The following is a 23,670-nucleotide window of genomic DNA, read 5'->3' as shown; positions in this document are numbered from 1 at the left end:
CCCAGCCTTGGAACACAGACATCTTCCCTCAACCTATAAAACCACCTGAGCTTTCACAGAGGTTCACTTTCAGCCGAAGATAAACTGAATGGTGGGCACACAATGTTCTCGCACAATGTACTGAATCCACATTTTTCAGATCCAATCCAACTGCTAAGGAAGCGAAGCCTGCAATTAACTAAGCGAGGGGACTGGCAGAATGGTTTCTGCTGAGCCAACCAGACCCAAACAACTAGTCCATTCAATTAGGATCAAACTGCCAACACCAGCATTTCCCAATGACCTTCTTTACATAGCAATTACCACAAGAGCTTTCCAGAGAATGTAATATGAAATAATACAGTAGTTTCTATTCAAGCCATTACCACTGCACCAAAATGGCTGCCGAAGGCCTAGCTTGAGATGATGGCTATTTGCCTAGCTTGACATGATGGCCTGTGCTCTGGTGCAACTGCCTCCTCTCTCTCCCCCGTGGGGCATTTGGGTGGCATAAGCAGGGTGCCGACTGCCCTCACTGTATTCATTGTCTCGTCCCGTCCACAATAGTAATCAATAGGGATCATGATGAATGATGACCGCCCCAGGGAGGGCTATGGTATGGGGCTGTGGGACTGCAGAATTAGAGTGGTAAGGTGGAGGGTTGAGGAGTAGAGGTGGGGCAGGAGTTTTGTGTGGGCTCCCGTCATCTCCTGACCCTCAACCCTAGCCCCTCACACACCAACACTGTGAACTGGGTGGGGGGTGGCGGTGGTGGTGGTGGGAGGGGGGAGTAGAGGGGTTCGGGTTACTAGCAGAGCGACTGACACCCACCTATTTCTGCAGCAGCTATTTAAAGGAGTGATTGACAGGTGTGGGGGAGGGGGGGGGGGGGTTGGTTGTCATGGTGCTTTATGGCAGGGGGTCCGCTCCTGCGGCTAAGAGGGGCAGGAAAGGAAAGGAGGGGAACGAGAGGAGGCAAGAGAGTTGGGCAGGGTAGTCACTAGATTGGCCATGCTTAAACAGACAAAAGTGAATAGCAATATGTGAAAGGATCAAAGTGTCCGAACAGCTGAGCAAGCTGTTCACTCTTACATTTAGATGTGGAGAGAGGTGGAAGTACCAGTGGAAGTACCAGTTGAAAGGCCAGTGGAAGGGCCAGTGGAAGGGCCAGTGGAAGTACCTGTGGAAGTACCAGTTGAAAGGCCAGTGGAAGGGCCAGTGGAAGGGCCAGTGGAAGTACCAGTAGAAGAGCAAGTGGAAGTACCAGTGGAAGGGCCAGTGGAAGTACCAGTGGAAGTACCAGTGGAAGGGCCAGTGGAAGGGCCAGTGGAAGTACCAGTGAAAGGGCCAGTGGAAGGGTAAGTGGAAGGGTAGGTGGAAGTACCAGTGGAAGTACCAGTGGAAGGGCCAGTGGAAGTACCAGTGGAAGTACCAGTGGAAGGGCCAGTGGAAGTACCAGTGGAAGTACCAGTGGAAGGGCCAGTGGAAGTACCAGTGGAAGTACCAGTGGAAGGGCCAGTGGAAGTACCAGTGGAAGGGCCAGTGGAAGTACCAGTGGAAGTGCCAGTGGAAGTACCAGTGGAAGTACCAGTGGAAGTACCAGTGGAAGGGCCAGTGGAAGTACCAGTGGAAGTGCCAGTGGAAGGGTCAGTGGAAGGGCCAGTTGAAGGGCCAGTGGAAGTGCCAGTGGAAGGGTCAGTGGAAGGGCCAGTGGAAGTACCAGTGGAAGTACCAGTGGAAGTACCAGTGGAAGGGCCAGTGGAAGTACCAGTGGAAGGGCCAGTGGAAGTACCAGTGGAAGTGCCAGTGGAAGTACCAGTGGAAGTACCAGTGGAAGTACCAGTGGAAGTACCAGTGGAAGTGCCAGTGGAAGGGTCAGTGGAAGGGCCAGTTGAAGGGCCAGTGGAAGGGTCAGTGGAAGTAACAGTGGAAGGGCCAGTGGAAGGGTAAGTGGAAGTACCAGTGGAAGTACCAGTGGAAGTACCAGTGGAAGGGCCAGTGGAAGGGTCAGTGGAAGTACCAGTGGAAGTGCCAGTGGAAGTACCAGTGGAAGTACCAGTGGAAGGGCCAGTGGAAGTACCAGTGGAAGGGCCAGTGGAATGGTAAGTGGAAGTACCAGTGGAAGTACCAGTGGAAGGGCCAGTGGAAGTACCAGTGGAAGGGCCAGTGGAAGTACCAGTGGAAGTACCAGTGGAAGTACCAGTGGAAGGGCCAGTGGAAGTACCAGTGGAAGGGCCAGTGGAAGTACCAGTGGAAGGGCCAGTAGAAGGGCCATGTTCCTAAATGCTGTGGCCTCTCACTATCACCTTCATTTACCAAACATCAGGGGCTCTATAGGAACACCTGCTGTCCAAGGAGAGGACTGTGTTCCCCACAACTAATCAAGGGTTGCATCACGCAGTAACACCAGAAAGTCCCTAACTGTACAGTGTGATATAGCTCTATATGACTCTCATGGGTCTACCACCGCAAGGAGGCTTTTATTACATTTCATGAAAATGATATTGGCCCATTATCACACCGTTCTGCTGTTGAGGTATACTGCTAGCCAACTGGAAGTCAGCCAACATCCTTTGGTTTCTTCTAATAATAATATAATAATATGCCATTTAGCAGACGCTTTTATCCAAAGCGACTTACAGTCATGCGTGCATACATTTTTTTTTGTGTATGGGTGGTCCCGGGGATCGAACCCACTACCTTGGCGTTACAAGCGCCGTGCTCTACCAGCTGAGCTACAGAGGACCACAGGACTTCTAGACTGTGAGGGGGGGTCTACTGATTTACATGCCAACATCTGCCTGTTGAGTCCGTCACTTGTGGATGTATGAGTGTGTGTGCGTGTGTGTGAGTCAACGTTAACATTTCAATACCCCCCCCCCACCGAGGGCGGCCAGTTATGTGACAGTTAGTCTTGAAGACTCTATTAGTCACTGTAGTGAAGACAACTGATCCAGCACACCTAGTCTGACTGTGCTGTGTGTGTGTGACTGTGTGACTATGTGACTGTGTGTGTGTGTGTGTGTGTGTGTGTGTGTGTGTGACTGTGTGTGTTTGTGTGACTGTGTGTGTGTGTGTGTGTGTGTGTGAGTGTGACTGTGTGTGTGTGTGTGTGACTGTGTGTGTGTGTGTCTGTGTGACTGTGTGTGTGTGTTTGTGTGTGTCACTGTGTGTGTCTGTGTGACTGTGTGAGTGTGTGTGTGTGTGTGTGTGTGTGTGTGTGTGTGTGTGTGTGTGTGTGTGTGTGTGTGTGTGTGTGTGTGTGTGTGTGTGTGTGTGTGTGTGTGTGTGTGTGTGTGTATGTGTGAAGTGGTGTAAAGTATTTAAGTACAAATACTTGAAAGGGGTATCTGTACTTTATATTTATATTTTTGACAACTTATACTTTTACTTCACTACGTTCCTAAAGAAAATAATGTACTTTTTACTCCATACATTTTCCCTGACACCCAAAAGTACTCGTTACATTTTGAATGCGTAGCAGGACAGGAAAATTTTCCAATTCACTCACTTATCAAGAGAACATCCCTGGTCATCCCTACTGCCTCTGATCTGATGGACTCACTAAACACACATGCTTGGTTTGTAAATTATGTCTGAGTGTTGGAGTGTTCCTCTGGCTGACCCAATTCTTTTTTATGGTGCTATCTAGTTTGCTTAATATAAGGAATTTTTAATTATTTATACTTTTACTTTTGATACTAAAGTATATTTTAGCAATTACATTTACTTTGATACTTAAGTATATTTAAAACCAAATACTTGCAGATTTTTACTCAAGTACTATTTTACTAGGCGACTTTCACTTTTCTATTAGGCACAGGAGGTTGGTGTCACCTTAATTGGGGAGGTTGGGTTTATGGTAATGGCTGGAGCGGAATTAGTGGAATGATGTCAAATACATCAAACAACCTCACTCAGCAACCTCCACTGATATTAAGGTGTCTTTTAATCAAGTATGACAATTGGGTACTTTTTCCACCACTGTGTGTGTGTGTGTGAGTGTGTGTGTGTGTGTGTGTGTGTGTGTGTGTGTGTGTGTGTGTCTTGGTTCTCACCATCTCCTGTATCCTCGCAGCCCCTGTTGAAATTCTCGTAGGAGTCCCAGCGGATGAGGGGGTCTTGGGTATTGTAGTCCACCGACACTTGTGGGCCATTCTCAAGGTGGCCCATTCCTGAGAGACACAAAGCCAGCTGGGTAATGCAGTCTTTAACCCATTAATGCCCATAACAGAAATGCAGTATATAATTTACTTTCTGTCTAGCCACATGCAGTAACCATGGTGACAACACACTTAAATCAATTTACACCAATCCATGCTGTGGTGCATTACCTTATTGTACCAAATATAGTTTGTGTATACATTTCTACATGGTGCATGCATTGAAGCATTCGACTTTAAATACACTGATTACCTGTACCTTTGATTTTCTCAGGACCGAAGGAGAAGACAAATTCCACTTTCCCATACTCTGGAAATCTCTCATCTGTGTAGAGACACATTAAACAACATTCAATTTCACATTTTTAGAGAGGCCATGTAGGTATGCTACCGTTCAAAAGTTTAGGGTCACTTTTCGAAAGGAAAGCCATTTTTTTTGTCCATTAAAAGAACATCAAATTGATCAGAAATACAGTGTAGACATTGTTAATGTTGTAAATGGCTATTGTCGCTGGAAACGGCAGATTTTTTTAATGGAATATCTACATAGGCGTACAGAGGTCCATTATCAGCAACCATCAGTCCTGTGTTCCAATGGCACGTTGTGTTTGCTAATCCAAGTTTACCATTTTAAAAGGCTAATTGATCATTAGAAAACCCTTTTGCAATTATGTTAGCAAAGCTGAAAACTGTTGTGCTGATTAAAGAAGCAATAAAACTGGCCTTCTTGAGACTAGTTGAGTATCTGGAGCATCAGCAATTGTGGGTTCGATTACAGGCTCAGAATGGCCAGAAACAAATAATTTTCTTCTGAAACTCGTCAGTCTATTCTTGTTCTGAGAAATGAAGGCTATTCCACGCGAGAAATTGCCAAGAAACTTTGAACGGTAGTGTACATACACACACAAACATGTGTACGCACTCCTACAAAGAAACACACACACACACATACCTTTAAATGTCTCATCCAGTTCATTCTTCCCGAAGACCACTCCCAGGTCATGGATGGCACAGGTGTGGAACTGCACTCTGAACACCACATCCCTACTGGGGCTCCGGAAACGCTTGTGGTAACACTTCAACTGGAAGAGGAAGAAGAGGAGGAGGAGGAGGAGGAGGAGGAGGAGGAGGAGGAGGAGGAGGAGGAGGAGGAGGAGGAGGAGAGAGTAAGCATATATCCGGACATGAAGACAACAACTTTTGCTAAAGTCAAACCAGACCAAGGAAGCAGTCCAGATTGTCAAACTCATGGTCGTAGATCTCCAGCCCTAAACCCTGCTAGTCCTAGAGATCAGACAATGATTTTCCTCCAGAACAGAACAGGGTCAGAACAGGGGATGCATGGTCTGGTCTGGTGTGTGCTGGTGTGGTGGAACAAGGACACATTCTTCCCTAATAGAACTCTAGTGAACAGGAGGGCAAGATAACATTACAGAGAGAGAGAGAGAGAGAGAGAGAGAGAGAGAGAGAGAGAGAGAGAGAGAGAGAGAGAGAGAGAGAGAGAGAGAGAGAGAGAGAGAGAGAGAAAGAGAGAAAGAGACAGAGAGAGACAGAGAGAGAGACACAGAGAGAGAGCGAGAGAGAGCGCGAGAGAGAGAGAGAGCGCGAGAGAGAGAGCGCGAGAGAGCGCGAGAGAGAGAGCGCGAGAGAGAGAGAGAGAGAGAGAGAGAGAGAGAGAGAGAGAGAGAGAGAGAGAGAGAGAGAGAGAGAGAAAGAAAATATCCTGTGGTCGAGGAATGTGAAAAAAGTCAACATTCAACAGTTATATGAACCTACTGTAAGACCACTAAGGCCTCTAAGGCCAATACAACACAGTATACAGTACAACCACAACATCCATGCATTTGATGACAGAGGATGTGCTTCTTACTAGAATGTCTCCCTTCAGGAGCAGGCCAGGTTCAATGGTGATACAGATACTGGTGTGACCGTCGCCTTGGACGTTACTGTGGAAATAACACAGATCAAAAACATTATAAACACTTTAAAAACAGTTTTGGGTGTTTGTCTTATAATGGTTAAGGTATGACTGAAGTAAGAAGAGCTGATCCCAAATCAGTTATCAAAAGGCAGATTGTAAATGTGTGTGAGTGTGTGTGGGGGGGTCATTTCCGTGTGGTTTTGTTTTGGTGGTGAGGACCCCGGGTGGGGTGGTAGGGTGGGGAAGGTGGGTCAGTGAGGTGCGAGTTACGGTATGCCTCCCTGTACACATAGAACCCCGGAGCTGTGTTAATGACACCCTATCTGCCTGCCTGCCCCACCAGCAAACACACTGACACACATACATACATACTCTCTCTCTCTCTCTCTCTCTCTGTCTCTGTCTCTGTCTCTCTCTCTCTCTCTCTCTCTCTCTCTCTCTCTCTCTCTCTCTCTGTCTCTCTCTCACTCTCTTTCTTTCTCTCTCTCTCATGCTTTCTCTCGCTCTCTTCCGCTCTCTCTATTTCTCCCTCCCCTCTCTCTCTCTCTCTCTCTCTCTCTCTCTCACACATACACACACACACACACATACACAGATGGAGATTGTTAAGGGCTAATCTCTTAACAAGGGGTGACAGACTTGAAAGTACTGTGGACTGAGAGGGACAGAAAGAAAGAGGAGGGAAAACAAGCCCTCTGAAAGACATCAACCCACAATGCAACAGATAAATACTAAATAAACATACTATATCCCTGACGTGTAGACTGGCTGCATCGCCTGGTAAATCTTCAGGAAAGGACGGCAGCCTGCGAGGGGAAAAAAGTCAAAAAGAAGAAAAAGTGTTCCAAAATGAAAAAAATATTTATACACATTGAATAAAGGCTATCCCATTGAAGAAAAAATTAATAAAGATTTTAAAAAATGAATCATTAATCATTTATAATAATGAAATAAAGGCTATCCTGTTGCAGACTCCTCACCTCCTTTGGACTCGAAGTTGGGGATGCCGTGCATGATGACGTGGTGCAGGAACAGAGGCTTGTTGTTAATCTTGATGTGGCCAGAGAGCAGACCACTGAAATAACGCACATACCTACACACAACCACACAACACAGTCACAGAGTGAAACAGAGGGACAAACCCTTCAATGTCATGCACCATGAGTCTGGCAAGCAAGACTAGTAAACGCCACATCTATTATAAAAGAGTCTTCGCACACTATGGAGATGTCAGAGTGAATTGGAGTGTACGAGCGCCAGACCGGTCTGCCTGACAGGCAGGGGTCTGTTGTGTTGGTGATGTCTGCCTGCCAGGCAGGGGTCTGTTGTGTTGGTGATGTCTGCCTGACAGGCAGGGGTCTGTTGTGTTGGTGATGTCTGCCTGACAGGCAGGGGTCTGTTGTGTTGGTGATGTCTGCCTGCCAGGCAGGGGTCTGTTGTGTTGGTGATGTCTGCCTGCCAGGCAGGGGTCTGTTGTGTTGTGTTGGTGATGTCTGCCTGCCAGGCAGGGGTCTGTTGTGTTGTGTTGGTGATGTCTGCCTGCCAGGCAGGGGTCTGTTGTGTTGTGTTGGTGATGTCTGCCTGCCAGGCAGGGGTCTGTTGTGTTGTGTTGGTGATGTCTGCCTGCCAGGCAGGGGTCTGTTGTGTTGGTGATGTCTGCCTGCCAGGCAGGGGTATGTTGTGTTGTGTTGGTGATGTCTGCCTGCCAGGCAGGGGTATGTTGTGTTGTGTTGGTGATGTCTGCCTGCCAGGCAGGGGTCTGTTGTGTTGTGTTGGTGATGTCTGCCTGCCAGACAGAGTTATGTTGTGTTGGTGATGTCTGCCTGCCAGGCAGCCTGTTAATGATACTAATGATGATCATGCAGAGTGTGACCTCTGTTCCAGAGGTCGGCCCATCTCCCCACCACCCCTGTGCTCACCCCGCGCTCCGCTGGCAGCCGCCAGATGGTTCGGTCTCCCAAATTCAATTAGGTCGGAGCAGGAAGCAATCACAGACCAGCTGGGTTGTGTAAGGAGCTCCCTGTGTAACAGCGGGGTCACGCCGGACAACACGGCCACACAGATTCTGACATATTACAGGTACTACTGTATAGAGATAGATATAATGTTGGGCTGCACAGAGATCAAGGCCGGACAACCATCTGCCATTTTGGCTCAGAATATTCCAATCTAATCTAGATTCTAATCTAGAGTGAAATTTCCTCACAATAATGTTGATGATGATCTGATAGTGATACCTTTCAGAACAGAAATGAGTGTTTCTCTATGTGGTGCGTTTCTATGGCAGCGGTGTAGCAGTGCTGAGATCCACCACCACCACCGCTCCCCATGTTAATGTCACACATGCCAAACCATAATAAGTCCAGACTGCAGGGCACTGGCTGAGGGATAATTATATCTAAGTAAGGAAATAGCAGCTGGTCAGAGGCCAGGCCTTGTGCTGCTACTGCTGCTGTTGCCTGCTGGATCCACCTAGGGTTCCCTTATCTGCCACAAACTACTGATCCTGGGTCAGTTTGTTATTTACTCAGTAATGACCAATGGCTAGGACTGGGTTAGTGAGATCTGACCCTAAATCAGTTCTAAGTGCCACTAAGGGTTCCATTACAAAGCCACCTATTCAGCATGCCAGATCACTGAGGAGGGGAGGAAGGAAGGATGGATAGTATTGTCAGAATGAACTCTGAAAACCCTGTGACCTTTCAGCTCTCAGTGGAATCCTGGAGAAGACAAAAAGCTGCTCACTTTCCAACAAACATTCTTCCTCAATTATGTCAATTAGGCTTCATCGGGAGGATTAAGGGAACAAAAAAAGACAGCGGTATTTCCTGTTTGAGACGCATTGGGAGCGAGGGACTGAGGAGAGGAGAGGAGGATAGCCTTTGAAACAGTGAGAGTTACACCAGGTCATCCATTGACTGGATTCCACTCTGAGAAGTCACGACCTTCCCTTTACCCTTGTTGACTTCCTCACTGAACAGAATGAAGGGTGCACATTCTAAGAATGGAATCCAGCCAGTTGCTCTCACCAAGGGATCAAACTCATCCAGCCTATAGGAAGTTGTAGTGTGCAAAAACAGGAAGTGAGGTAGTAAGTAGTAACTGACCTTCTCTGGGACGGTTGACCCACAGGAAGTGCTTTGTCTTCGTAGAAGCGCCTCATGGCGAACCTGTCCAGTGCCTGGTCAGCACTGAAGACCACAGGAGAGACAAAGTTCATTATCGTCTCTTCTTCACTGAACACATACAACATACATACAATAAGTGTACCCTGAAATGACCCTGAAAAGTGCCCTTACATTGTCTTCTCCCCTAAAAAACATCCTTAATCGACCGCGTCCCTTAAGATGTGTCCTTTATCTACTATTTTTAATCTTTTGCCATCCCCACAATGCTACAGTATCCCAGGATTATTATCTGGTCAATGTACAGATGTAGGATCTTAATTTGATCACTCTGTTGCAGGTCAACTTTCCAGCAGGAAATTTAAAACGTATAGGGTATTTGAGGTTTAAAAAGGCTTCTGAAGTTAAAAAATGTCCAGGAATTATAATTCACATAATAATTCACATTTCCTGTTGCTGCAGGACTTTTTTCCTGCCGTAGCAAACTGTCTCAAATTACATACACCTGTAACACGTAACGTTTGTTCATGAGTGTACTGTTCACTCTTCTAGAATGCCACTGACTCTCAAGCATTAAACAAAATACAACTGTCTTGAGTATCAAATAAACAACAATATTTTTTTTTTAAGTGTGTGATTTGATCTTTCTTATTTCTTAGTGAAACTGTAAGACTGTCCCCCACCCTGAAACATCTGGAGACCTTACAGAGTATGACATATGTAAGTGTTCCTCTTTATTGGCCAAAAACACACCAGAGCCTGAACAGAATGTTTTGACATAATAACCACATCAGTGTTTAATTTGAGGCCCGTCTCCATTCCCTTTGGCTTATCTATCTGTTACAGATCTATGTGCTTGCCTAACATCCTCCCATGCTTTTGTCTATGGCTTGACCCACATCTCAAGGGGTGAAGCCATAGACATCAGGGTTGGGGTGAATTCAAATGGAAGTCGGTCAATTCAAAAAGTGATTTGAATAAAAAATCCCACAATGGAAAAAGCTTCTCCTTTTTAGCTTATTGAGAAGTCATTGAAAACATATTTTTTCAATTACTGAATTAAAATGTCAGTTTACTTCCTGAATTGACTGCCTTCAATTCAAATGGACCCCAACCATGATAGAAATAGAAAATTAAATGTATAGAATGGACAAATGTCTGTTTGTATTAATCTGGAAATATCTGGGAACTTTAAGGATGTATGGAACTTCAAGCATGGTGGTGATATTGAATGAATACATTGTTCCATGTTGACTAACAACAAACAGGGTAAATTAGATCAGTTGGTCTGCAGTCAGAAGTCTCTGGTACCTGGCTGATATGTTGCTGTAATGCATGTAGGCAGCCACCACCACTCCTGTCCTCCCTCGGTTCCCCTGTAGAAAGAGAGAGAGAGAGAGAGGGAGAGAGAGAATGAGAGGGAGAGAGGAGAGAGAGAGAGAGGGGGAGAGAGGGAGAGAGAGAGAGGGGGGGGGGGGGGGGGGGGAGAAATCATTTTTGAGAGAGAATACAAGGGTATTTTTAGTTACACACTTCAAGGTCGAACAATGTTTGTACCTGCAGTGTAGACATGTAAATGCTGTGCAGTGAGTTTGATTTGAGTGACTAGGCTAATTTCAATCCAGACTGCCACAGATTGAATTTGATCAAACTGCCTGGTTCCATTTATCACGATGACATTCTTTGTGGTCAAATCCAACAGAAAATAGAAATGCAACAGCACATTTTGACCTTTAACTCTGAAACAGCACGTGGAACATTTCTGAGTAGGGCGATAACAAATTGCATTTAATCAAATTAGGCTTTCTGAATGGGAGCAGTTTTTCCGTCTTGACCAAAAGCTTCAATTTCAGGATGAGGGGGAAAATAAGCGTTGGTAACCATGGGGATGCTCTGTTTGCTACCGCTTGTTGTACATATTGAATAAAATGTTCCCCCACAGACTTATCAAGTTACTACTCACTATTCAGCTACATTGACTCAAAGTCTTTAACACTGATTGATAGAGACTTAGATCAAGTTTTTAAAGTCGTTACTGTAGTTGACATTGGATCATTCATGACAAGTCGTATGATGACACATTGGGCCTGAGAGGTTGGGGGAGGAGGTTGTGCTGCCAAAACGCTGGCAGCAGCAGCAACAGTCTCTATTAGAATCAAATCACTCTCCTGTTTACTGGCTTTCTTTGTGAAATATGGCTTCAGTCTAATAGTCTGCAGTTAAGGACCATTTAAGTGTTTTACCAGCAATACTAGAATGTGGAGGACTTGTCTTCCAACTACAAGACAGCTTGATTATCCCACTTTGTCCAATGAGGTACAGGAAACAGTTTGGTGCCTTTCCTTTTTCAACCAATGAGCTAGGGAGACAGTTTGATGTTTTACCTCCTTACCCAATGGGAATTGAGGACATACAGAGTAGAGTATTCATAGGGGACCTTCTCCCTGGGGCCTGGCTGTCTCCTTTCACACTCTTGAAACAGAGAGCACCCTCTACTGTCCTTAACACAGTGGACCACAACATACTGTAACACCCCCGGGAATAAACCCCTCCTTCCTCCCTTCCTTGGAGTGATCAGTTATCTGTAAGGCTACAGGACCCTGTTCCAATACTTTGACAATGTATCCTTCCTTCCTCCCTTCCTTGGAGTGATCAGTTATCTGTAAGGCTACAGGACCCGGTTCCAATACTTTGACAATGTATCCTTCCTTCCTCCCTTCCTTGGAGTGATCAGTGATCTGTAAGGCTACAGGACCCGGTTCCAATACTTTGACAATGTATCCTTCCTCCCTTCCTTGGAGTGATCAGTGATCTGTAAGGCTACAGGACCCTGTTCCAATACTTTGACAATGTATCTTTCCTTCCTTCTCTGGAGATGTCCGACCACCTACAGTACCTTGTTGTGGAGCACCACTACATTGTGTTGGTCAGCGTTGAGCCAGGTGTCCATGGCCTTGCACATGCTGCAGATCTTATCCAGGGCCGGAGCATGGTGGTCAGGCCAGCCAAACTCCAGCACCTACAGAGGAACACGCAGACCACTATCACAACTCAAAACTTGCACCACCACCATTGCATTTAGGAAAGTTGTGTGTGTGCGTGCGTGTGAATGTGTGTGTGTGTGTGTGTGTGTGTGTGTGTGTGTGTATACCTTGTGGTTAAGCTTGGTGATGTCATTCCTCCTCTCGCTTAGGTTGAGGAGCTGAAATCACAAAATCCACATCAATAAGAATGACCTAACGATTCCAGGAAACAGTTGTACATCAGCAACAGGACGTGACAGGGTGCATGAAACGCCACCACACCAACAGATAGACCCAGTAGTGTGGTAGTGCAGTGGCAAGAAAGGGGGTCTCACCAGATAGTGTTCCCCGTGTTTGGAGGCCAGCATGGAGGCCACCTCCTTGATGTTGGAGGTGTAGCTGCGCTCCTCCGCTCCGCTGGGGAAGGAGACGGAGATGATCCTCTCGGTGATATACACCAGGTCCACCTCATAGTTCTCATCCATGGCCTGCAGCAGACTGACACTCCTGGGGAGAGGAGGAGAGAGGAGAGGAGGGGAGAGGAGGGGAGAGGAGAGAGTGGATGAGAGGAGAAGGGAGGAGGGGGGAGAGGAGGAAGGATGAGAAGGGAGGAGGGGGGAGAGGAGAGATAGTTAGAGAGGTGATATACACCAGGTCCACCTCATAGTCCTCATCCATGGCCTGCAGCAGACACACTCCTGGGGAGAGGAGGGGAGGAGAGGAGGAGAGAGGAGAGAGGAGAGGAGGGGAGAGGAGAAGGGAGGAGGGGGGAGAGAGGAGAGGAGGGGAGAGGAGAATATGGCCCCTGATATCTTACAGGGTTTGTACATCAGCATTAGTCTATAAAACTCTTCCTTGGTGGCTCTTGTGTGTGGTATCTATTATCTCTTATAGTTTTAATGTGTGACTCTTCAGTATTGAGAAACCAATGTGATTTATGTCTATGGTAATTGGAAATGGTATTATATGATATCACACATGTTTCCATAGATATCTTCAATCCTAGTTCTTCAGTTCAGAACAAAGTGTTCCGGAATGATCCAAGCTGGCATTGCGCAATCCTTCTGATCAGTTACCAAAATCCCAACTCACAGTTGGCTGTTGGGAAACATAGCTGGAGAAACAGGCATTGTTGTCACAATGATCTGACAACAGGATAGAATACATCCTGATGTGTTTTTGATAGGCCTGTGTCCATGGATTTCAGTTTGTATTGAGCGCTATGGGTATCAACGAACCGACACGTGAGGTCAGAGAAACAGGTCTAATGTGGCTGTCTACTGCAGTAGATGAGGAATAGTGACAGCTGAGATAGTGAGGGAAAGACAGTGGTCTCTCTTACCGTGATGACCTTCGTCTAGTCTGCTCACTCTTACAGGACCTTGGGGTTCCCTACAGAGAACACAGAGAAGATACACTCAGTCTCCTTGATCAACTTGGCATTGTTTGTGTATTATGTAAGTGTGCGAGCGTGTGTCATACACAACTGCATTGTAAATTCGACATTAAAGGACACTGCATCTGGCCTTAAACTATATCAAATCCAAACACAACTGGATAGAATTTAGCCAGGTGAGATGCGTCCATCGCTTTTGAAATAACATTATATCCCTGGGGCATAACTTGTACCCTGTGTTCCCATTCCTCACTCTAACTACAGCGAGAAAAGCACTGGAGAATATCGAGGAGGCTGCAGCACTGAACACGAAACACATTTCATTGCAACAACGAGGGTGATAAACAGAAGAGGGACATTAGACAATAGATCACAGTGTTCAGAAACAAAAGTGTTGTGTTTTAAAATAGATGCTGTCGGACAGCTGGTGCTTTAAACGCATAGTATTACCATGGTATTAGCCTGTCTATGACCCTGGGGACGGCGTGGTGATGGGTTGGTTGGTTAGTGTCATGTGGCACAGAGCAGAGACTGCATCCCTACAGTCTTAAACAGCTTTCTTTGCTCATCTCCTCATTTCCTCATCTCCTTTCCTTTATGGTAACTTAATACAGCAACATTAGGAAACATCTAATTACTGATAACTGGTTGTTTCCTGTTACAGTAATCTAACTGACATCACATATTTGACGTGTCCTGGAACCAAGCAGCCAACCAGCACACTCACAGCAAAGGCTATAGGTTGAAACGTTCAGTTTGATACGCTAGCAACGTACCGTATGTTTGAAATGTGAAAATACATGAACATTTCAACTTAGCCTGTATAGTACATAGCTGTCTGTCTGTGTTTTACCCTTCTGTAAGAGTTACATTGACATCTACATCCTCCCATCTGTCTGTCCATGGTCACAAAGAAAAGGAGATGCGGAAAGGGAGATGTCTACGAATACTGGGACTTGGCTAGGGCTATCTTTAGTGATTCAACATCCTTTTTCCCCACAAGGCAAGCACTGACTTCTCCATATGGGTTAAGAACATAGACAGCGGTATGTGTAGTAGGATAGAGAGGTCCTGGACAGAAGGTGATGTACACAGTACAGAGCTCTGTGTTGCCATTCTTCCATTCATTTCTCTGTGATGAAACTAATGCTAGAGAGGCAAAATGAAAAGCCATTCTTCATTGTGATGTGACTAGAAACAGATGCTGCCTGCTGGTACGATGGACACTGTTGCTAGAAAACTGAAACAATATGTCTGTTCACAGGGGACAAGAGGGGCAATAACGTAAGAACAAGGTCTCTTGCATTGCACACGGCATGGACACACACACATACGCCTATATACACATGCAGAACTAAACGTGTACACACAACCCAACCACCAAGCCTCTCATACTCTCTGTGTCCAACCACAAACACACACACACACACACACACACACAACTCTTTTTTTCATTAGCTATGACTCAGAGAACTATCCCTAAGTGACTGTTAGTGTGTGTGTGTGTGTGTGTGTGTGTGTGTGTGTGTGTGTGTGTGTTCTGCTTTCCACCTCAGTAATACTCATCCCAGTTATCAAAACCAGCTGTAAAGATACACTACCCAGCAGGACCAACAAACTACCAAGAAGAGAAACACAGAGAAACAGGAGGAAGACATTCAATGAAACACCAAAACACAGAGAAACAGGAGGAAGACATTCAATGAAACACCAAAACACAGAGAGACAGGAGGAAGACTTTCAATGAAACACCAAAACACAGAGAGACAGGAGGAAGACATTCAATGAAACACCAAAACACAGAGAGACAGGAGAAAGACATTAAATGAAACACCAAAACACAGAGAGACAGGAGGAAGACATTCAATGAAACACCAAAACACAGAGAGACAGGAGGAACACATTCAATGAAACACCAAAACACAGAGAGACAGGAGGAAGACATTCAATGAAACACCAAAACACAGAAAGACAGGAGGAAGACATTCAATGAAAGACCAAAACACAGAGAGACAGAAGGAAGACATTCAATGAAAGACCAAAACACAGAGAGACAGGAGGAAGACATTCAATGAAAGACCAAAACACAGAGACAGGAGGAAGACATTCAATGAAAGACCAAAACACACAGAGAGACAGAAGGAAGACATTCAATGAAACACCAAAACACAGAGAGACAGAAGGAAGACATTCAATGAAAGACCAAAACCACCAAAGAAGCTGAGATATTGGTATGTACCCACTGGGAAAAAACTGGTTGATTCAACGTTGTTTTCACGTCATTTCAACCAAAAATATCAATGGGATGACGTTGAATCAACATGGAAACCAACGTTTAACCTAAAACCAATGACATGATGAAATTTTTTGGTGATTTCACATTGAATTCACAATAGTTGACAACTCAACCAAATGTAAATCAAAACTAGACATTGAACTGATGTCTGTGCCCAGTGGGTAGTGGAACAATGTATGGACAAACTCATTCTTAAAGGTTAATTTCACCCAAAATCTACACCTTTATATGCCATTCCTCAAGGTACCCCAGATACCCTAAATACATAGTAGGGTGTTTGACAGCAGCCCCGTCATCCCACCAGGTACACTTCCTGAGTGGGCGTGGCCTACCTTAAACAGGTACTCAGCGCTCCGCCTCCAAGACGTGCGGAAGGAGGCGAGGCGCCTGCGGAGGGCGCCACCTGAGGTCATGGCTGGACTGGTCTGGTTTGGTCCGGACTGGACCAGGGTCCCTCTTGCTCTACCCCTTCTGTGTTCCCCCTATCCCCCTGGCGAACGCTTCAATGACCAAACACCTTGGTGGTCAATCACAGAGAAACACCTGGAGTCCAATATCCATATTCATTTCCCTCCAAGAGACGATGAAGATCTCATTGTATATGTCCAGTTTGTTCTCTGTTGTTTATTCCTTTGTCACGACGGTACTCTCTCCTCAAAAACTCTCCAGCCCCCCAAAACAGGTTCCAGCTCTCTCTCTCTCTCTCTCTCTCTCTCTCTCACTCTTCTGCTTACTCTTTCTCTCCCTCCCGCCCACTTTTGGTTTTTCCCCTCCCTCTTTCTTGTTATCCCTCATTATTTATTCTCTCTCTCTCTCTCTCTTTCTCACTCTCTCTCTCTTTCTCTCTCCTGCTCTCTTTCTCTCTCTCTCACTCTCTCTCGCTCGCTCTCTCTTTCTCTCTCTCCCTCGCTCTCTCTTTCTCTGTGGTTTGTGTCTGTGTGTCTGTGTGTGTGTGTGGTCTCCCTCTAAATACTACTACGTCTCCAAGTTAATTAAATGTACTTATTGTAAAGCGACACCACCACATTGTGCTAGTGTGAATGCCTTGGAACAGTGGGACTATGAGAGGTCATTTGTCGGCTAACACTCTTCCCGAAACAACATCCGTTGACCCTTAGCTACCAATTACACATTTCCAGAGTATTTCCAGAGAGAGCTGGTGTTTCCTTCTATCGTGTATATTTGTAACCCTGACTGCTCCCTATACGGCTGCTGCTATTATATACCAGGGAATAGAGGAGAACACTGAAACCAGATTATAGAGAGAAAATAAAGTGTGCTTCCTAGTGTCACAACCACTGAGGAGGAGGAGGAGGAGGAGGAGGAGGATACAGAACCACTGTGTTAGGTAATGCTAATGTGTGTTAGGTTAATGTGTGTTAGGTCAGGGTTTCCCAAACTTGGTCCCCCCCCCCCCCCCAGCACTACACAGTTGATTCAAATAACCAACCCCATCATTAAGCTTTGATGATTTGAATCAGCTGTGTAGTGCCAGAGTAAAAACCAAAACGTGCACCCAGAGGGGGCCCAAGGACCGAGTTTGGGAAACCCTGTAATAGGTCACTTTGTGTTAGGTAACTATACGTGACGAGTTCCTATGACCATCTCAGAGATGTAGGCTGGCAATTTTCATTTTCCTTTTCTCCTCTACTCTCTTCTCTTCAACTCCTCTCCTCCCCTCAGCTGTCCTCTCATCTTCTCCTCTACTCTCTTCTCATCTTCTCCTCTACTCTCTTCTCATCTTCTCCTCTACTCCCCTCAGCTGTCCTCTCATCTTCTCCTCTACTCTACTCTCTTCTCATCTTCTCCTCTACTCCCCTCAGCTGTCCTCTCATCTTCTCCTCTACTCTCTTCTTTTCAACTCCACTCCTCCCCTCAGCTCTCCTCTCATCTTCTCCTCTCCTCTCCTCACCAGTCACGTCAGAGCCATCCCAGGGACTGTGCCTGGAGCTACAGTAAGTGTGACTTAAATCTACCCAGGGTGCATTTGGCCTGACCCGGCCGCCCCACACTGACACAATGGGATGCTCTTACTCACAACAACCACAGATAGAACATCTCCTACTGGCTAACCAAATAAATATTCCACCATCACTTCCTCTCTCTAAAGCGTTAGTACTGCTGTCTCTGTAATTCTATAATAGGAACACTAAACTCCCTCCCCCTCCTCCTCCTCCTACTCCTCCTGTGACATTTTGGGACGAAGCTGGGAGCATTTCAGGGACACCATGTCACACGCTCTCCTGTTTTTAGTCCACTGTCACCATCGTTCTGTCTCGTTGTCTAACCCTAACCCTTTATAAACCAGAACATCCTACCTACTGTCTGCCCCCCCTCTCTCTCTCTCTTGCTCTCTCTTTCTCTCTCTCTGTCTGTCTCTCTTTCTCTCACACATACACACTCACACTCTCACTCTCACGCTCTGTCTGTCTGTCTGTCTGTCTGTCTGTCTGTCTGTCTGTCTGTCTCTCTCTCTCTCTCTCTCTCTCTCTCTCTCTCTCTCTCTCTCTTCCGCTCTTTCTCTCTCTCCATCTCTCACTCCCTCTTCTCTTATTTTCTGTCTTTCTCCCGCCCTCTTCCTCTTTATCTCTCTCCATCCCCCTCTCTCCCTCCCCCTCTCTCTCTCTGTCCCTCTCCCTCCCCCTCCCCCTCCCCCTCCCTCTGTCTCTCTCCCTCCCCCTCTCTCTGTTGCTTTGCCAGTTGGATTTGTGATTCTAAAAAACCTCAAGCTGCGTAGCTTCCCTCCACCTACCGTACATGGGTATAAAGTATGTACTGTGTGTACAGTAGGGGAGAGTGGGGTAAGTATCATTTGACCAAATATTTAGGAAGAGGTCATCATTTCATGGAGTCTGTATAAGAAGAAACCACATCGAAAAAGTGGTAATCAAGTTAAGTCCCCCATAATTATTTTCACCAAGTCAAATTAATTTATTGTGTTAGAGGTTTAATGATGTTTGTATCTAAACCAAAGTAGATACTTTTAAGATATACATCAGTTGGGGGTCTCTATAAGCTTCAATATGATTTCCTAATCCTAGCATGAAAGGTCATCCTTGTAGCTGTGTGGGCTAATATAGTCTAAATGTTTGCCTTGCGGTAAGTTTAGCTAATTGTTGAGCCAATGGCAAGTTGAGCAAATTGAAGTGTTTTCTTCCCAGGCATAATGCAAAGGCATTATCGCTGGGATGAGGTAACAACAGGGCCTGACCTATGTTAAAAGTGTTTAAGAAAAAGTAGAAAGTGTTTGTTCGGTGTTAAGCCTGTGTTAAAATATCCTTACAATTATTAAAATACAATAAAGTGATTGTGATTGTGTTGAATTGTGTTTGGGAAATAAAGATATACATGGTTTTAAAAAGGTAGTGGTAATATTTCATTCAGTACAGAAATGTGTAGGCGCCTTAACTTACCCTGTCCCACAGCTCAATTTACCCTATACCCGGGTTAAGTTGTGCCAAGAGACCACGTTTTTTTGACAAGCTATGTTTTCAAAACTGTAAAGTTTACATTAATTCTGATTATTTCCAGGGATACACAAACTCCTGAAATATATGTAGATATCTTTGATAGAAAGAATACTATATTTCCCCTGACGAAGTGATGCTGAATATAAAAACTCTCAACTTACCCCACTCTCCCCTAAACAAATGTATGTGTACAGTTTGTGTGTGAAGATGAGAATGTATGCTACAAGTGCATGTAAGGTAACTGCATCCGAAATAAAGCAGGGTCCATCCATCCACAGATAATTCTGTCTGTTTGTGGTCTGTCTGTCTGTCAGCAGCAAACATATACAGCCGTAGTCCACAACTGGGTGACGTCTGTATTCACCGACTCATCTCTACTGGGTTCATACAGTACAGTACAGAATGGCTCAACAACTGGACTTCCACTGAAACAGAGTAAGCCACTGGGGTGGGAAATATTGCAGTGCTTTCCATGTTCTCTGGGTCCAGGAGTTATTTTATAATTAAGCATTAATGCCCGAGGAGGTGTGGTATATGGCCAATATACCATGGCTAAGGGCTGTTCTTAAGCACGACGCAACACAGAGTACCTGGACACAGCCCTTAGCCGTGGTATATTGGCCATATATCACAAATCCCTGAGGTGCCTTATTGCTATTATAAACTGGTTACCAATGTAATTAGACCAGTAAAAATACATGTTTTGTCATACCCATGGTATACGGTCTGATATACCATGGCTGTCAGCCAATCAGCATTCAGGGCTCGAACCACCCAGTTTATAATAGTGCTCTTACGTCAACCTCCTAGAAAATAGTCCATGTCTGAACACTCATTTTGATAACAACTAACAACATGACAGCTAAGCTTTACAGAGTTGATCCCACGTCTCAACAGTAAAGGAGTCAAGCATAACTATTTTGGGGTCACCTCCATACAATTAGGAATGGTCACCTATGGCACTACAGTACATCACACTGCCCAGACAAGCCAAAGGTTCTGTAACATCCCTATCGATGTATAGGCTAATAACTATTGCAAATAGCAATCATCAACATCACAGAAGTATGAAAAGAGAGAGACTTACCGGAGTTTCTACATGCTTCAACGGCAGCTGAGGAGTGGCTGGCTGAAGGGAGAGAGAGATGGAGAGCAGGTGAATATATACCCTTCTTTGTTGATCCTTTATTTCTCCATGCAGGTCAATCTGATTCAATCACTTTTTCAAGACAGACGAGGTCCAGACCTGGTTGTGCTACTCACCCGTGAATTAAGCGAAGCAACTGACCTCTGTCACATGGGATAGTAGAAAGGAGACAGGGAAAAAGAACAAGAGAAAGAGAGGAAGGGAGATAGATAGATAGAGAGAAGAAGAGAGACAAGAAAAGCAGCTGTGAAGGTTCTTTTATAGAACTCTCTCCTCCCTGAACGTTGTTAATGATCCACCTGAGACACACTGCCATTCCATTAACCCTGAGAGGAGAACATGAGGGCCTTGGGCCTGCACACACACAAACACACACACTCGCTCGGTCACATGGGCACGCACACACACACACACACAGACATGCACACATGCACGCATGCACACATGCACACACATACACATACACGCACATACACACACACACACACACACACACACACACACACACACTCACTGCTCACATGTACATCATTTGTTGCTGTGTGGGCATCAGTTTAAGTGTGTGTAGATGCATCAAGCATCAGTAAACAGTGTGTGTGTGTGTGTGTGTGTGTGTGTGTGTGTGTGTATGTGTAGAAGCATCAGTGTGTGTAAGTCAATATTTAAACAGGGAGATAGATAGCAGTTAACTCTCCATCAGCCTAACATGCTCCTCATAGGAGTGGGCATCAGGACATGATGGTGAAAATATAAAAGCCCACTCCAAACCATTGAAATGAACAGGTTTATTGAGTGTTTACATTTGTATCATGTCTTATGGTGTCCCACTCTCATAGCTACAAAAGTATCTTTAGGGAAAGCATGCTACCGTGCTAAGAATGCATGGGAGGGAAAAAATGCAGAGGAACGCTCAAAATAAACATCAGTAGCACTGTTTTAAAGCCATGGGAGTCAAAACAGACACAGTCCACAGGGAATCAGCACAAATGTTTGGATGTGGACTGTTTGGATTAGAAGAAAATTCGGTCGTGACCAGGGGTTGGGGCCAATTCCTTTTCAAGTCAGTCAATTCAGAAAGTAAACAGAAAAATCCAGTTCTAATTCCAATTTCCCTCAATGCTTCTCTAGGAGACCAAAATGGAATTAGAAATTTTACATTTCAGTTTACTTCCTGAACTGAAATGGAATCGACCCCCTCACCATGGCACTCATAGTGGCTTAATGCAGAAACGGTTTGTCATGAAGTCAAAGCACCACACTATTTTTTGCCTCCCCGACGCAAGACAAGGTGCTGTGGACTAGAGCACCTTCTAGAGGACAAAAAGTAGCATTACACCGCTTTTTATTTCTCTCATCTCACCCAAGGAGGATCAGTGGACGGCTAAAGGAGGGAAGGAAGGAAGGACAGAGGGAAGGAAGGAAGCCATTCAAGACATTTCAAGACTATACGGACATAGCCCCTAGAATAGATGAAAAACATCAGAGTTGAACATGAACTTCTGACCCTGTGAGTGAGTATTCTCATCACAATCCCAGGACGTCACATAGACGTGAGTGAGGAGAACCTCACAACTCTGTTTGGTATACCTTCATACGTCATCCATTCATAACACACACAATTTGAACTACGGATGAGGATCTTCCATGTATTTGTCTTTCCATTATTATAGGCTTTCAGAAGAATAACACACATACTGAGAAACCACTCTGTATGTGGCCCTGTGTAGAGATGACCCCGCTAACCAACCACTCTGTATGGGGCCCTGCGGAGAGATTACCCCCCTAACCAACCACTTTGTATGGGGCCCTACGGAGAGATGACCCCCCCTAACCAACCACTCTGTATAGGCCCTGCGGAGAGATGACCCCCCTAACCAACCACTCTGTATGGGGCCCTGCGGAGACATGACCCCCCTAACCAACCACTCTGTATGGGCCTTGCGGAGAGATTACCCCCCTAACCAACCACTCCGTATGTGGAGAGATTACCCCCCTAACCAAACACTCAAATGATGGTCATCTTAACCACTAGCCAATAGACAGATCTAACCATCCATATTTAATATACACGCCTTCCATAAAGACAGCATATCATTATGGAACTCTTGGACCTGAATGACCTTAAAGACCAGAGCCAGCCAAGTTAGAAAGGCCATAAACAGCTTAAGTAACTGAAAAGGCCCAATATCTTGCCCATCTTTAAACGGCAGTTTGAATGATTACAGTATTCGGGAATGGCTATTTTCCGGTCAGTGAATGACACAGGTACTAACTTACAGACAGACAGAGACAGACAGAGACAGACAGACAGGTACCAACATACAGACAGACAGAGGCAGACAGGTACTAACATACAGACAGAGAAAGACAGGCAGACAGGCTGCAGTGAGAGGCCATGTGAGTATCTGTCTGTACCAAAAAGGGATAGGGTGAAGTTAGACCTCAGACACTGATCTATGGTCAGTTTAGCACAAATGTTAGGATACACACACACACACACACAGTGTGTCACACACGCTGGTAGTGTCTGTATGTCTCTCTGTGTGTGTCCTGTACAGTACAGTGCTTACTTGCAAAAGTATTCATCCCCCTTGGCGTTTTTCCTATTTTGTTGCATTACAACCTGTAATTTAAATGGATTTTTATTTGGATTTCATGTAATGGACATACACAAAATAGTCTAAATTGGTGAAGTTAAATGAAAAAAATAACTTGAAGGAGCTGGAGCAGTTTTGCCTTGAAGAATGGGCAAAAAATCCCAGTGGCTAGATGTGCCAAGCTTATAGAGACATACCCCAAGAGACTTGCAGCTGTAATTACTGCAAAAGGTGGCTCTACAAAGCATTGACTTTGGGGGGAGGTGAATAGTTATGCACGCTCAAGTTTTCTGTTTTTTGTCTTATTTCTTGTTTGTTTCACAATAAAAAAATATTTAGCATCTTCAAAGTGTAGGCATGTTGTGTAAATCAAATGAAACAAACCCCCAGAAAATCCATTTTAATTCCAGGTTGTAAGGTAATAAAATAGGAAAAATGCCAAGGGGGGTGAATACTTTCGCAAGCCACTGTATGTGTGTGCGTTCCTGCATTATGTATTGGTTTCAGTGTCTCACCCCATGGCCTCAGATCCCAACAGTTGGTTGTACTGTTA

At 45.3% G+C, this 23,670-nt stretch overlaps 1 protein-coding gene across 8 annotated transcripts in view; it reads right to left on the bottom strand.

Annotated features, from left to right (window-relative positions):
- LOC311109856 (tensin-1-like) overlaps positions 1-20,721 on the bottom strand; it is a 50,715-nt gene extending 29,994 nt beyond the window's left edge. For 3 of the 8 annotated variants that reach the window (XM_084152862.1, XM_084152863.1, XM_084152865.1), the window contains exons 1-13: positions 16,236-16,558; positions 13,554-13,603; positions 12,547-12,718; positions 12,340-12,390; positions 12,085-12,207; positions 10,500-10,564; positions 9,171-9,254; positions 7,044-7,156; positions 6,809-6,869; positions 6,013-6,088; positions 5,095-5,224; positions 4,396-4,467; positions 4,038-4,154 (exon numbers count right to left, since the gene is read on the bottom strand). In XM_084152862.1, the coding sequence (XP_084008988.1) occupies positions 4,038-4,154; positions 4,396-4,467; positions 5,095-5,224; positions 6,013-6,088; positions 6,809-6,869; positions 7,044-7,156; positions 9,171-9,254; positions 10,500-10,564; positions 12,085-12,207; positions 12,340-12,390; positions 12,547-12,718; positions 13,554-13,603; positions 16,236-16,316 (1,195 nt within the window). In that variant the 5' untranslated portion in view covers positions 16,317-16,558. Of the gene's footprint in view, positions 1-4,037; positions 4,155-4,395; positions 4,468-5,094; positions 5,225-6,012; positions 6,089-6,808; positions 6,870-7,043; positions 7,157-9,170; positions 9,255-10,499; positions 10,565-12,084; positions 12,208-12,339; positions 12,391-12,546; positions 12,719-13,553; positions 13,604-16,235; positions 16,559-20,460; positions 20,503-20,636 lie in introns of those variants that run through there. The other 5 variants (XM_084152864.1, XM_084152868.1, XM_084152869.1 and 2 more) reach the window with 3 other exon arrangements.
- Positions 20,722-23,670: the final 2,949 nt, after the last annotated feature.

The sequence above is a fragment of the Coregonus lavaretus genome (genome assembly GCF_964263955.1).
Source record: "Coregonus lavaretus genome assembly, chromosome: 35".
NCBI classification, from domain to species: Eukaryota; Metazoa; Chordata; class Actinopteri; order Salmoniformes; family Salmonidae; genus Coregonus; species Coregonus lavaretus.
The sequence above is the reverse complement of the archived record's forward strand: the minus strand, read 5'-3'. Positions and strand labels throughout refer to the sequence as shown.